The sequence below is a fragment of the Micropterus salmoides genome, unplaced genomic scaffold (assembly GCF_014851395.1).
Source record: "Micropterus salmoides isolate LMB-PRFRI ecotype aquatic unplaced genomic scaffold, ASM1485139v1 Ms_hic_scaffold_4, whole genome shotgun sequence".
Taxonomy (NCBI): Eukaryota; Metazoa; Chordata; class Actinopteri; order Centrarchiformes; family Centrarchidae; genus Micropterus; species Micropterus salmoides.
The window spans coordinates 39673753-39685775 of record NW_024043372.1 but is presented as its reverse complement, the minus strand read 5'-3'; the positions used below and the strand labels follow the sequence as shown (position 1 = coordinate 39685775).

Below are 12023 nucleotides of genomic sequence, written 5' to 3'. Positions count from 1 at the left end.
GCTCAGCATTGGCCATCTAATGTTAGCTTGCTTCTTGCTTTAGCTACAAGCTAAAAACTGCAGCACTTTTATACTTCATACTAAAAAAGTGCTGCAGTTTCAGGAAAGAGTCAGGAAGATGGACATTTCTATACTGCTGCTGTGAAGCCATTTTTGACAGACACACAAATCTCGGATATCATCTTCGAGGATCTTATCTCTCTAAGAATATGTTTACTTTGGCACTGGGAGTTACAATCTGTTCTGTAGGAGCAGAAGAAGCAGAGCTGTGCTTCAGGTTAAAACTCAATGAGAGCAGCTGTCTAAGCCTGTCAAAGTCAGACAGCTTTGACTATCATGGAAACCTGGGAATGCAGGCTCAGCACACAGCTGATTGAGATGATGTAATGCAGACTGTAGTGGCTATCCCGTTCCAATATTATAGCCACTGGCCCAGCCCTAGAAGAGTAGTTTCAACGCACCTTTGTTCCTTTTTTGAATCCAGCATTCTGCCTTCGCCGTTTGGAAATGACGATCTAATTCTAATATCCTACCTATTGAATTAAACTTGAATCTACCAAAACATTGAGTCTGTAGGTTACTATTTATTTTCCCTCATTTACACTACACACACATACACTAGCCTACAAAGATGATATGAAATAAGGTGAGACAAGGTATGGTTAAAAAACTGTGTTTGGTCTCAACTAAGGTTAGGGCCTTCACTCCTGTTTCCAACTTCCCTTTATTAATTATACCACACCCACCGCTACTATGGTGAGGCTGATTTGCTAATCACCAAACTGTCCATCACATCAGTGAATCAGAACTATAACCAAAAATATGGGAAGTCTTAAAATAATAACTACAGTTCTTTAAATATAAACAAAAACTGCTATTTTGGCTCCTACACAGACTACTCAATAAACATGGCCCTTCACCACATCCTCCAGCACCTGGACTCTCCAGGAACCAGGTACTTTGTAGACTCTGCCTTCAGTAACATTATTCCAGCTCTGCTCCAGGACAAGTTCTCCCAGCAGGGCATGCCTGCAGGTGTATCACAGACTTACTGTCCAATAGCAAGCGGCACGTGAAGCTGTGAAAACATGTTTCTGACTCCAGGACCATGAGCACTGGTTCCCCTCAAGACTGTGTTCTTTCCCCTCTGTTCTTCTGCCTGAACACCAACAGCTGCACCTCCAGTCTCCAGACCAATCTACTATTCTACGTTTTTCAAGCAAGCAATTCAGTTTAGCGCAAGCCCTTCATCATTCCTAAAAACATTCCACATCTTTCATACATTCTTACAATTCAACTTTTTTCAAACCAGCAATTCAGTTTAGCGCAAGCCATTCAACAGCCAGCATTCACACCGCAATTTCTCCAGAAATTGCACTGTCTAGTTTCGTATTAAACTTCTATCACGTTTTTTTGGACCTTAACCAGTCCCACAGCTTTTGACGTAGAAACTCCGTTTAAGCTCCAAGTTGTCCGGCTCAATGAGGAATGGGGTGCTATTACTTTTGTCATTGATACCTTGAATACTTTCCAAAATATTCAAGGTTTTCAATGAAAAAACTATTCTAAGTGAATGGAGAGACTGTCAAAATGCTCCTCATACCTACTCCACTTTGAAAGCTCACCAGTTCAGCAGACTTTCAGCTACAGACTTGATTTAAACTGTAAAGTGGTCACAAGAAGTTAATGATGTATTCAGCGTTTCGAAGTATTTTATGGTTTGTTCACGGTCGTTGTATGCGTTTTTGAGCTCTTTTCTGAGTTTATAATGGGTGCGTATTGCATGAGTTAGAGTGGGTGACATCATCACTACAGTATAGCAGGCTGGTGAAATTGTCTTAAACTTTTCTCTTTAACTCGCTGGCTTGACCACAATTTTATCTCTTCATGACTAATTTTATACCAGAAATTTTGTTGTGGTTCCTCACATGGTCTTTTTAAATCCCTCGGACACACACACACACACACACACACACACACACACACACACACACACATTAAAGGAGACTTAATAGGTTTCTTATATTTTCTGTCATATCAATAATGTTAACAATGTCAGATTTTCATGTTAAACATGGCCAAATCTCTACTCTTGGCTCTTAATGATGTCATACAGAGCCAGTTTTCCATATATGGTAATTTACCTAAAAATATTGTCCAGCTGCGGACTGTAGCACCTCTCAAGCCACGCCCCCTTAGCTACTGTCCACAGCTTGGCAACTCCTATGCTCAGTCTGTCTGTACCACTCGGCAGTATAACCATCCTGCTTCAGGATCTTAGCCAATCAGAACACAGTGGGCTTTTGGAGGGAGCATCTACAGTTCGTTTCAGACAGAGGCTGAAATGAGAGCTTGCATGAAGGTGCTGTATTTATTTTTGAAAACTTTGAATCATTCAAAATGATACAAAGTTTAAGGTTAGTGATCCAGTTTAGCATCAGCCTTCAACAGCCAGCATTCACACCGCAATTTCTCCAGAAATTGCACTGTCTTGTTAGGGCCCCAGCACGACCGTGCGAGATCCCCATTGAATTTGTAAAGATTGTATATTTTTTTATTAGAGCCTGAGCACGACTGTGCGAGGTCCCTATTGAATTTGCTAAGATTTTATATATATTTTTTTAGGGCCCGAGCACGACCGTGTGAGGTCCCTATTGAATTTGCTAAGATTATATATTTAGGGCCCGAGCACGACCATGTGAGGTCCCTATTGAATTTGCTAAGAGCCCGAGCACGACCGTGTGAGGTCCCTATTGAATTTGCTAAGATTATATTTTTTTTTAGGGCCCGAGCACGACCGTGTGAGGTCCCTATTGAATTTGCTAAGATTATATATATTAGGGCCCGAGCACGACCGTGTGAGGTCCCTATTGAATTTGCTAAGATTATATATATATTCTAGGGCCCGAGCACGACCGTGTGAGGTCCCTATTGAATTTGCTAAGATTATATTTTTTTTTAGGGCACGAGCACGACCGTGTGAGGTCCCTATTGAATTTGCTAAGATTATATATATATATATATCATTTTTATTTTTTCTGCAAAGTAGGCTCAACTGACATGGCCTAAACATACTCGAAAACTCACCAAAATTTGCAAACATGTCAGAACCGGTGAAAAATTTCGTATTCTATAAGTTTCGCACATGGGCGTGGCAAAATGACTCGCTAGCGCCACCTAGAAAATTGGAAAAGATTAGCCCCTCGTTCACGTTCAACCTACATGTACGAAATTTTCTGGGGACATGTATCATATCAAGACGCACAAAAAAGCCTCAAGAACCCATAGCCTAAAGTCAACAGGAAGTCGGCCATTTTGAATTTTACGGCCATGATTTACACACTTCGTACTTTAACGAACTCATAGGGATTTAGTCCGACCGACGTCAAATTTCTGCTGTGCCTTCTAAAGGCATTGACGATGAAAAGTTGTGCTATTTGCGAGTTTTCGTCAATGGGCGTGTCCGTTGCGTCGATGATTCGCAGTGAAACAGGAAGTTGTTGTAACTTCAGTGTACATGCTCACATCTGCACCAAACTGTACATGTAGGATGAGAGTCCCGCCCTGAACACATGTACATGCCGACATTCACCCACAGTCATAGCGCCACCTGCTGGCAACAGAAAGTGACCTTTAACGAAGCAGCCCCCGCCGCACGTTTCACCTACGTGCACGAATTTTCTGTGGTACGTGTATCTTGTCCAGACGCATAAAAAAGCCTATTGGAGCGATGCCCTAAAATCAACAGGAAGTCGGCCATTTTGAATTTTACGTCAAATTTTGGATGATTTACACACTTCGTACTTTAATGAACTCCTCCTAGGGATTTAGTCCGACCGACTTCAAATTTGTGCTGTGCCTTCTAAAGGCATTGAAGATGAAAAGTTGTGCTATTTGCGAGTTTTCGTCAATGGGTGTGTCCGTGGCGTGGCTTCAAAGATCAAGTCTTCGCCATGACACAGGAAGTTGTTGTAACTTCAGTGTACATGCTCATATCTGAACCAAACTTTACGTGCTTGATAACTCTCCCACCCCGTTATGGAGGACCGATCCTGACACAGTCAGAAATAAATACAGAAATAAATAAATGCTCAATAAATAAATAAGCATCCAATTAAATACACAAAAAAATAAAGTAAGTCATCTTCTCTGCTATTGGTGGACCAGTCAGACAGGAGAGCTCTAGGCCTACTCTGCCTGCAGACATCAACGATCTTGCCCCTCACACAGTCAGATGGCTTCCTTCAGTGCGCTGAGGTGTTTAACAACTCTGAAGACAATACTACCAGCAATGTCTTCCTTCTCTTTTCACGTAGACGCACCGACAGACAGTGCTTTCAGTTTGCTGCATGCATGGACACAGAACTGCGGTATAGGGAGAAGCACACGGTCAGCTGGCTGCAGCTAAATCTGGAGTGCACTCGTATTCAATTCTGTATGGTAAATTCAGTTTTAACGGAGCAGAGCGAGCTGACAGGCAGAGTTAGAGACTTTTTCTGTCCGTTTCTCTCTTTACAAAGATGCACGTTGCAGTCAGAGTCTTCTCTGAAGAGGGCAATGAAGTCTCAGTAGTATACGATGCGAGCACGACATACAACACAATTTATCAAATTACACAACGGATATACAGTATGAAAATAAGATTGATTGGATTATACTCACAGGAAGTATAAAACCTGTTACATGCGTCTATTAAAAGTAAAATAACACAAAAATGTCAGGGAAATTACTTTACTTAGATTTAAGTACTGCAGTTGTACATTTGAAATACCTTCCTACCTTTCTGATAGGAAGCCTTCTTGAGGTGGTATAAAACATTTCTTCTTATATTCTGATTTGAGTTGTGGACAACTATGACCACATGAATTAAAAAAATTAAACATTTCACTGCCCAAGTCAGCTATAACACAAGTCTTGTTCATCAGACTACATGCTGTACAGTATTTGTGGACAGATTTTGTCCCAGGATTTATTATGCATTTCTTCTTCTTCGTTGCATGATTTAGAATAATAAGGTGAGAAATGGGTCTATTCTGAGTTCATCCTGCACTGCAGCAGCTAATAAAGTCCATTTAATCCCAAAAACGCTTTTCTTTTAGGCAGGCTGGAGCAGAAACAACTCACCTTTCTAACGATGTACAGTAATGTCACGTGTGTTTGAAGGTGGATCAAACAAGCTAATCTTAAATGTCAAAGTAGAGAGGAGCCTAGTAGGCCTATTTATTTTCATTCTTTACACAATATGAATAAGCTATGCAGACAGTTGTAAAGAAAGAACATCTTTTTCTTCTGTTCTCTACTTGTTATAGTTACACAGTATTAGGGGTGTGGGCTGTATTAAAAGTATCCACTGTTCTCCCATGCTCTAACACACAGTAACGATGAAATGTGTGCTGTTCTCACATTCTTCCTCTGTATGTACACATAAACAACAAGGCAGGGAAATATAAAAGGAATTTATTTTATTGTTTGGGTACATTATTGTTCAGTGTACATGCTCACATCTGAAACAAACTTTACGTGCTTGATAACTCTCCCACCCCGCAGACATCTACACACCAATAATATATTTTATATTCATAGCGGCAAGTGCTATGTAGCTCCACATAGGGGACACAGGAAGTGACATATAGCACCTTCATGCGGTGTCGGAACCGCGTAGCAAATTCACAGCCGCACCGGCAGAGCTCCAGAATGTGCAACTCGGCCGGCTCACACCCGGACGCGCTACAAGTGCGAGGGCCCGCTTTTTTCTGCAAAGGCCATTTTTGGATGATTTACACACTCCGTACTTTAACGAACTCCTCCTAGGGATTTAGTCCGACCGACTTCAAATTTCTGCTGTGCCTTCTAAAGGCATTGACGATGAAAAGTTGTGCTATTTGCGAGTTTCCTAGGAAATCCCTAGGAGGAGTTCGTTAAAGTACGAAGTGTGTAAATCATCCAAAAATGGCCGTAAAATTCAAAATGGACGACTTCCTGTTGACTTTAGGGTATGGGTTCTTGAGGCTTTTTTGTGCGTCTTGATATGATACATGTCCCCAGAAAATGTTGTGCATGTAGGTTGAACGTGAACGAGGGGCTAATTTTTTCCAATTTTCTAGGTGGCGCTAGCGAGTCATTTTGCTATGCCCATGCGGGAAAACCATAAAATACAAAATTTTTCACCAGTTCTGACATGTGTGCAAAGTTTGGTGAGTTTTCGAGTATGTTCAGGTCCCCAAAATGGAGCTTACTTTGCAGAAAAAAGAAAAAATATATATAATCTTTACAAATTCAATAGGGACCTCGCACGGTCATGCTCAGGCTCTAAATATAATCTTTACAGATTCAATAGGGACCTCGCACGGTCGTGCTCGGGCCCTAAAAAAATCTTCACAAATTCAATAGGGACCTCACACGGTCGTACTCGGGCCCTAATAAAGGTTCATGTACTGAAGCCCATCAGACCAAACAGGTTCAGATGATGTTGAGTAAGAACAAAGTGAGCATTAGTAAAGCTGAAGAAACACAGAGAAAGTTACATTACAGTTGCTAATGTTATCTGGTGCAAAGTTTTATTGCTTTCCACATTACTTCACCAACTAACGCGACCCATATTACTATTCTGTGTACCACTGTTGATTTAGCCTGCAAGAAAGGATATAACGGTAAAAAGCAAATTTGGAGTGATTTGTTTACTAACGTTAGCCTATAGTGATGCTCACTAACCGTTTCGTTATCATCCAATACATGTAGCTGCGCTGACATTCCTGAGCCTCCGGTGACAGATTCACAGATAGTAGAGATGGTTACTGAAAAACAGCAGGCGAGCTAACGATGTAGCACGTCGGCTAAATGCAGTAAATGTAACATTATCAAGTAACGAGCATGGATTACTTCAACCTTACAGTATTACTGTAACGTTGCAGTGGGAGTTTACCCGATTTTCTAGCGCTGTCTGTTCTCGCTGCCTGTCTATAGCTGCTGTCAATCTGCATTTTTCCGGGAGTATTGTGCCGATATGCGGCTCGCTGTGCTGAATGAAAGGTATGGCGTGGGTATTGATCTGACTCTGATCCAGGAACATTGAAGTAACAGAGCCTGAACATGTCTAGAGAAAAGCCACAGCTTGCATGCTGGTGTTTCTGCGTTTATTGTTGTATTTCTGTATGAAAGTGTTAGTATTTCGGATTATGCTCGCTCATGAGTTCAAGCGAGCATGTGTACGAGCACACACCTGGTGGCAATCTTAGAACCGCACCGCTAGTGGCCGCTGGAAACTACATAATGCCCCTTTAAGAGATGAAAGTGACATTTACTGAGAAGTTATTGTATTACGACAACCAAAGAATTATCTGCACACTGAATAGTTTTGCAGCCCTGTAGAAGGTGTTGATGGCATAGGTACTAGGACGCTTACACTGTAGAGATGCACCTATTTACCACAGGTGCATTCGATCAGCTCTGAGACCTCAGAGTTTGCATCATCACAATTAATGATACCACCTAGTTGGATTCATTGTTACTCTATGCAGGTATTTCTTTGTTTCATCACTTACCCACAGGTTGGTTTGGATGTGCACACATTCTTCTGTGTTTAAACTAGACTTAAATCAGAGCAGCAAACAAGGCAGTCTTCAAAAACTATTCAGGCTCTGGTACAGGGTGTAAGACTACTTATTTATCTTAAAGTACAAGTTAGAAAGTGAAAATGCTCCTGCACACTATCCTATACTGCATAATTACTTTTCATGTGAACCATGAACCATTTTTGGGAGTATTTTCACTTGTGCTAGACTGATTCTTGAGTTCAGCTAAAATGTTTGATATTTTATCTGTGTTGTAAGATTAACTTGTCATTAGAATTGACAGTTTTATGCCATTTATGGACACTAAACAACGTGAGACACACCACCAACAGACATTTAACAAACTTCGCAGTGCAGCGGCAGTAAACTATGACTAGAGCAGAAACTATGCGAATGATGCATTTCTACTGTATTTAACAATATTTTTAAACTTGACTTTACACATCATCAGTATGCTGTATGTTTGTTGTCACAGAGACATAAAGTGAAGATCACAGAGATCCAGGGAACAAATCAAAGTCCAAACCTTTGTAGTAGAAGAGACATCGGTCTGTGAGGACGAACCACCTCTTGTTCCACTGCTTCACTCCACTGCTGGCCTGAGGGAGCACATGTCACACACTCATTAATCATCATCTTCATCATGGTTATTGTTATCAACCAATCCCATAAAATGCCAACAAGCAACAATGAGTTGATCTGCATTGATCAGTATTGGCCACAGCTCCTGCCTCCAGGCTACAAATGAAACACATGAACGTGCCTCACTGCTGCATTAATATTCAATTCAATTCAATTTTATTTATATAGCGCCAAATCAAAACAACAGTTATCTCACAGCGCTTTTCATAAAAGAGCAGGTCTAGACCATACTCTATGATGCTATTTACAGAAGCCCAACAGTTCCCACCAAGAGCAAGCACTAGGCGACAGAGGCAAGGAAAAACTTCCTTTTAAGAGGCAGAAACCTCGAGCAGAACCATGGCTCAGGGTGGGCGGCCATCTGCCTCGACCGGTTGGGGTGAAGGAGAGAGAGGGAGAGAGAGAGAGGGCAGGAGAGGAACAGAGAGAAAAAGAGAGGGATGGAAGGAGAGAGAGAGGGGAGGGAGGCAGCCTACACAATATACACACAGATGTACAGACAGTAAAGGTGATGTTGCTATAGACTAAATGAAAAATGGTACAGATTTTTATAGTAGTGTTAATGGTAACAGTCGTAATGTTAATGATTATAATAACAATAGGACTAGTAACAATAGTCGTTGCAGCAGAGGGTGTCGAGCAGGAACACGGGGGCAGCAGGTGACCCGCAGCCACAGATCCAGACTCCACCGCTCCAGAGCCAGAAAACCTGCAGGAAGTGATAGGAGGACAGAGGACAGAGACGAGAAAGCACAAGACTACCAGAAAGGGGAGAAGTTGTGTTAGTAACATGCAATAATGGGATGAGGTTGCATACAGAGGGAGAGAAAGTAGAGGAGAGAGGAGCTCAGTGCATCATAGGAATATGCACATGGCCACTGCAGCAGGTTCATGGTTGGTTTCTTATTTAACTTTTGAAGAGCCCAAGTGGAATGTGTTGTCACCACCACAGCTTCCACACTTTCAGATTTCACCATGCAATATGAAGGTGATTCGATCTTCTGCTGGAGCACTGGTACTGGATGTAATAGTTGCTGAAAGCCAAATGTGGATCATATCATCGACATTTGGCAGCTGTTTATGGACAGCATATATCCAGCATATAACCATCTGGAGTTTGTCCAGGTTACATTTTCATTTAGACCAAGTGCAGTCGTAGTTTGGTGTTTATACCAGTGCTCTAAATCCTGTGAAGGAAGACTGCTAACTTTTTTCTGATGAAGGAAATTGGTTGATTGGTACCAATCTCTGTTATCCTGTGATAAGGCGCTATACAAGTACAGAGCATTTACATTTACATTTACATAAGTTCTTTCACTTCTACTTATTGCTTAATGGATATTTCTGCTTCAAAGTGCAAACTGAGTACTATATTACCAATGTAGTAAATCTGTTGATAGATTGTGAGGCTACCTAAACAATATAGCCCCACTACAAGTTCGGTGAAATTGGGGGACTCACAGGAGACAGCTAAAAAATGAATGGTCAAAACCAATGCAAGAGACTTGTAGTCCCCATTTCAAAACGACTGGATACTACAATTCCTATAATGAAACTTGATAGTGTCTTTTGTTAGCCATCACAATGCCAGACCTGACAAAGCCCCTCCACAGCTACAGAAGGCACTATGAACTACTAACTAGTGTAACTAGTTCTCCTTTAGTGTTGGGGGGCAGAGAAGAGGTTTCACCTGCTTGTACAGCCATCCCTGTTTGGTGACCACTGCTTTGGGATTTCTGCGCATAGAGTTGGAGCGCTTCCCAAACGTAGCCGCCTTTCTTGGAGGACGAGACATCTGCAGGTCAGAGGAGACATGGAAGAAGAGGGGGAAGAGGGTTTATACATTGCTTATGTATTTATTAAATAACATGCATCAAGTGTACTTTAAATAACAGAGAGACACAGTGAACAAGTATAGCCAATAGCATCAGAGTTCATTGACTACATGCTGAAGTTGGATCTGAGTAACTATAAAAATGGTGTAATGAAGTATTTCCTCTACCTCAGGGGTCATGTGACATAAGGGAAATGAGGTACATGAGGCATGTAGGACATGAGGGCCATAAAGGAAATGATGTACACAAGGAACATGAGGGAAATGAGAGACATGAAGTACAAGAGGGACATAAAGGGCATGAGGGACGTGAAGGGGAATGTGGTATGAGGGGCACGAGGGACATGAGGGGCATGAGGGGCATGGGGTACAAGAGGGACATGAGGGAAATGAGGGGCATGAGGGACATGAGGTGAGAGAAATGAGGAGCATGAGGTACAAGAGGGACATGAGGGAAATGAGGGACGAGGTGAACAACATGAGGGACGTGAGGGGAATGTGGTACATGAGGGGCACGAGGGAAATGAAGTACACGAGGGACATGAGGGGCGTGAGTGATATGAGCGTCATGAGTGAAATGAGCGTCATGAAGGAAGTGAGGGGCATGAGGGAAGTGAGGGGCATGAGGGAAATGAGGAGCATGAGGGGCATGAGGGAAATGAGGGGCATGAGGGAAATAAGGGACATGAGGTGCATGAGGTACTTGAGGGAAATGAGGGGCATGAGGGAAATAAGGGACATGAGGTGCATGAGGTACTTGAGGGAAATGAGGGGCATGAGGGACATGAGGGGCGTGAGGGGAATGTGGTACATGAGGGACATGAGGGAAATGAGGGGCATGAGGTACATAAGGGACATAAAGGAAATGAGGGGCATGAGGGAAATGAGGGACATGTAGGGCATGAGGGAAATGTGGGACATGTAGGGCATGAGGGAAATGAGGGACATGTAGGGCATGAGGGAAATGTGGGACATGATGTACAGGAGGGACATGAGGGGCATGAGGGAAATTAAGTACTCAAGGGACATGAGGGGCATAAGTGAAATGAGGGGCATGAGGGACGTGAGGGAAATGAGGGGCATGAGTGAAATGAGGGACATGAGGGGCATGAGGGACAAAAACATGCTGCAGTTGCATTGGTATCATAATTGTGCATGTGCATATGTGTGTGTGTGCGTGTGCGTGTGCGTGCTTGTGTGTGTACTCTCACCCGGGTGTAAGGCGGGGTTTCTGGGAACATGTCTGACACCATATTGGCACTTTTGGAGTGAGCGATCTTCTCAGTGTTCACCTTCTCATTCATGTCAGAATCACAGTGCCTGGACAGCAGAGCACAGGCATGAGCTTCTACTACTGCATTATTGCATCAGTGCATTTGCACGTCCCCTTATTGTCCTGCAGACATTGCAGACTTGTTCATAGAGACCTCCTTCACCAGAGTTTATGTTATGTATACCAGACAATGACCTCTTGTGGACATGTGAAAAATGACTCTCGGCTGTGGGAGGCAATATTATGTAGCTGCAGTACTGGAGGCTGCAATTTCAGGACCCCCGCAATCCTGGGACCGCAGTTCTAGGACCGTAGTTCTTTTGCGACAGCGTCATCTAGTGGAGTGGTTGTGGTAATGCACAGCTACACAAAGAAGGTTAACCCTGTCTGCTAGCACGTCGACCATGAGGCCCGCCTGTAGGGTTAACCCGTCGACATGCATATAATCAATAACTTAGGTTTAGGCACACACTTGGTGATGGTTGTGGTAAGGATAATTGGCTTTTGGGGGCTGTCAAGAGTAACATAGCTAGCTAGCTGGCTGGCAGTATCAAAGTAAACAAGGGTCCTAGAAATGCAGTTCCGGTCCTAGGATTGCGGTCCTGAAACTGCAGCCTCCGGTACTGCAGCTACATACTACTCGTGGGAGGAGTGTGATGTTACAAAGCCAGGCTGACTGGTGGGGAAATGAGAACAACATGCT

The 12023-nt window shown here is 42.9% G+C and overlaps 1 protein-coding gene across 3 annotated transcripts in view; it reads right to left on the bottom strand.

Moving 5' to 3' along the window:
- plekha6 (pleckstrin homology domain containing, family A member 6) overlaps nt 1–11366 on the bottom strand; it is a 110485-nt gene extending 99119 nt beyond the window's left edge. For all 3 annotated transcript variants that reach the window (XM_038697635.1, XM_038697632.1, XM_038697634.1), the window contains exons 1-3: nt 11259–11366; nt 9904–10008; nt 8098–8170 (exon numbers count right to left, since the gene is read on the bottom strand). In XM_038697635.1, coding sequence (XP_038553563.1) covers nt 8098–8170; nt 9904–10008; nt 11259–11351 — 271 coding nt within the window. In that variant the 5' untranslated portion in view covers nt 11352–11366. The remainder of the gene's footprint in view (nt 1–8097; nt 8171–9903; nt 10009–11258) is intronic.
- Between the last annotated feature and the right edge of the window lie 657 nt (nt 11367–12023).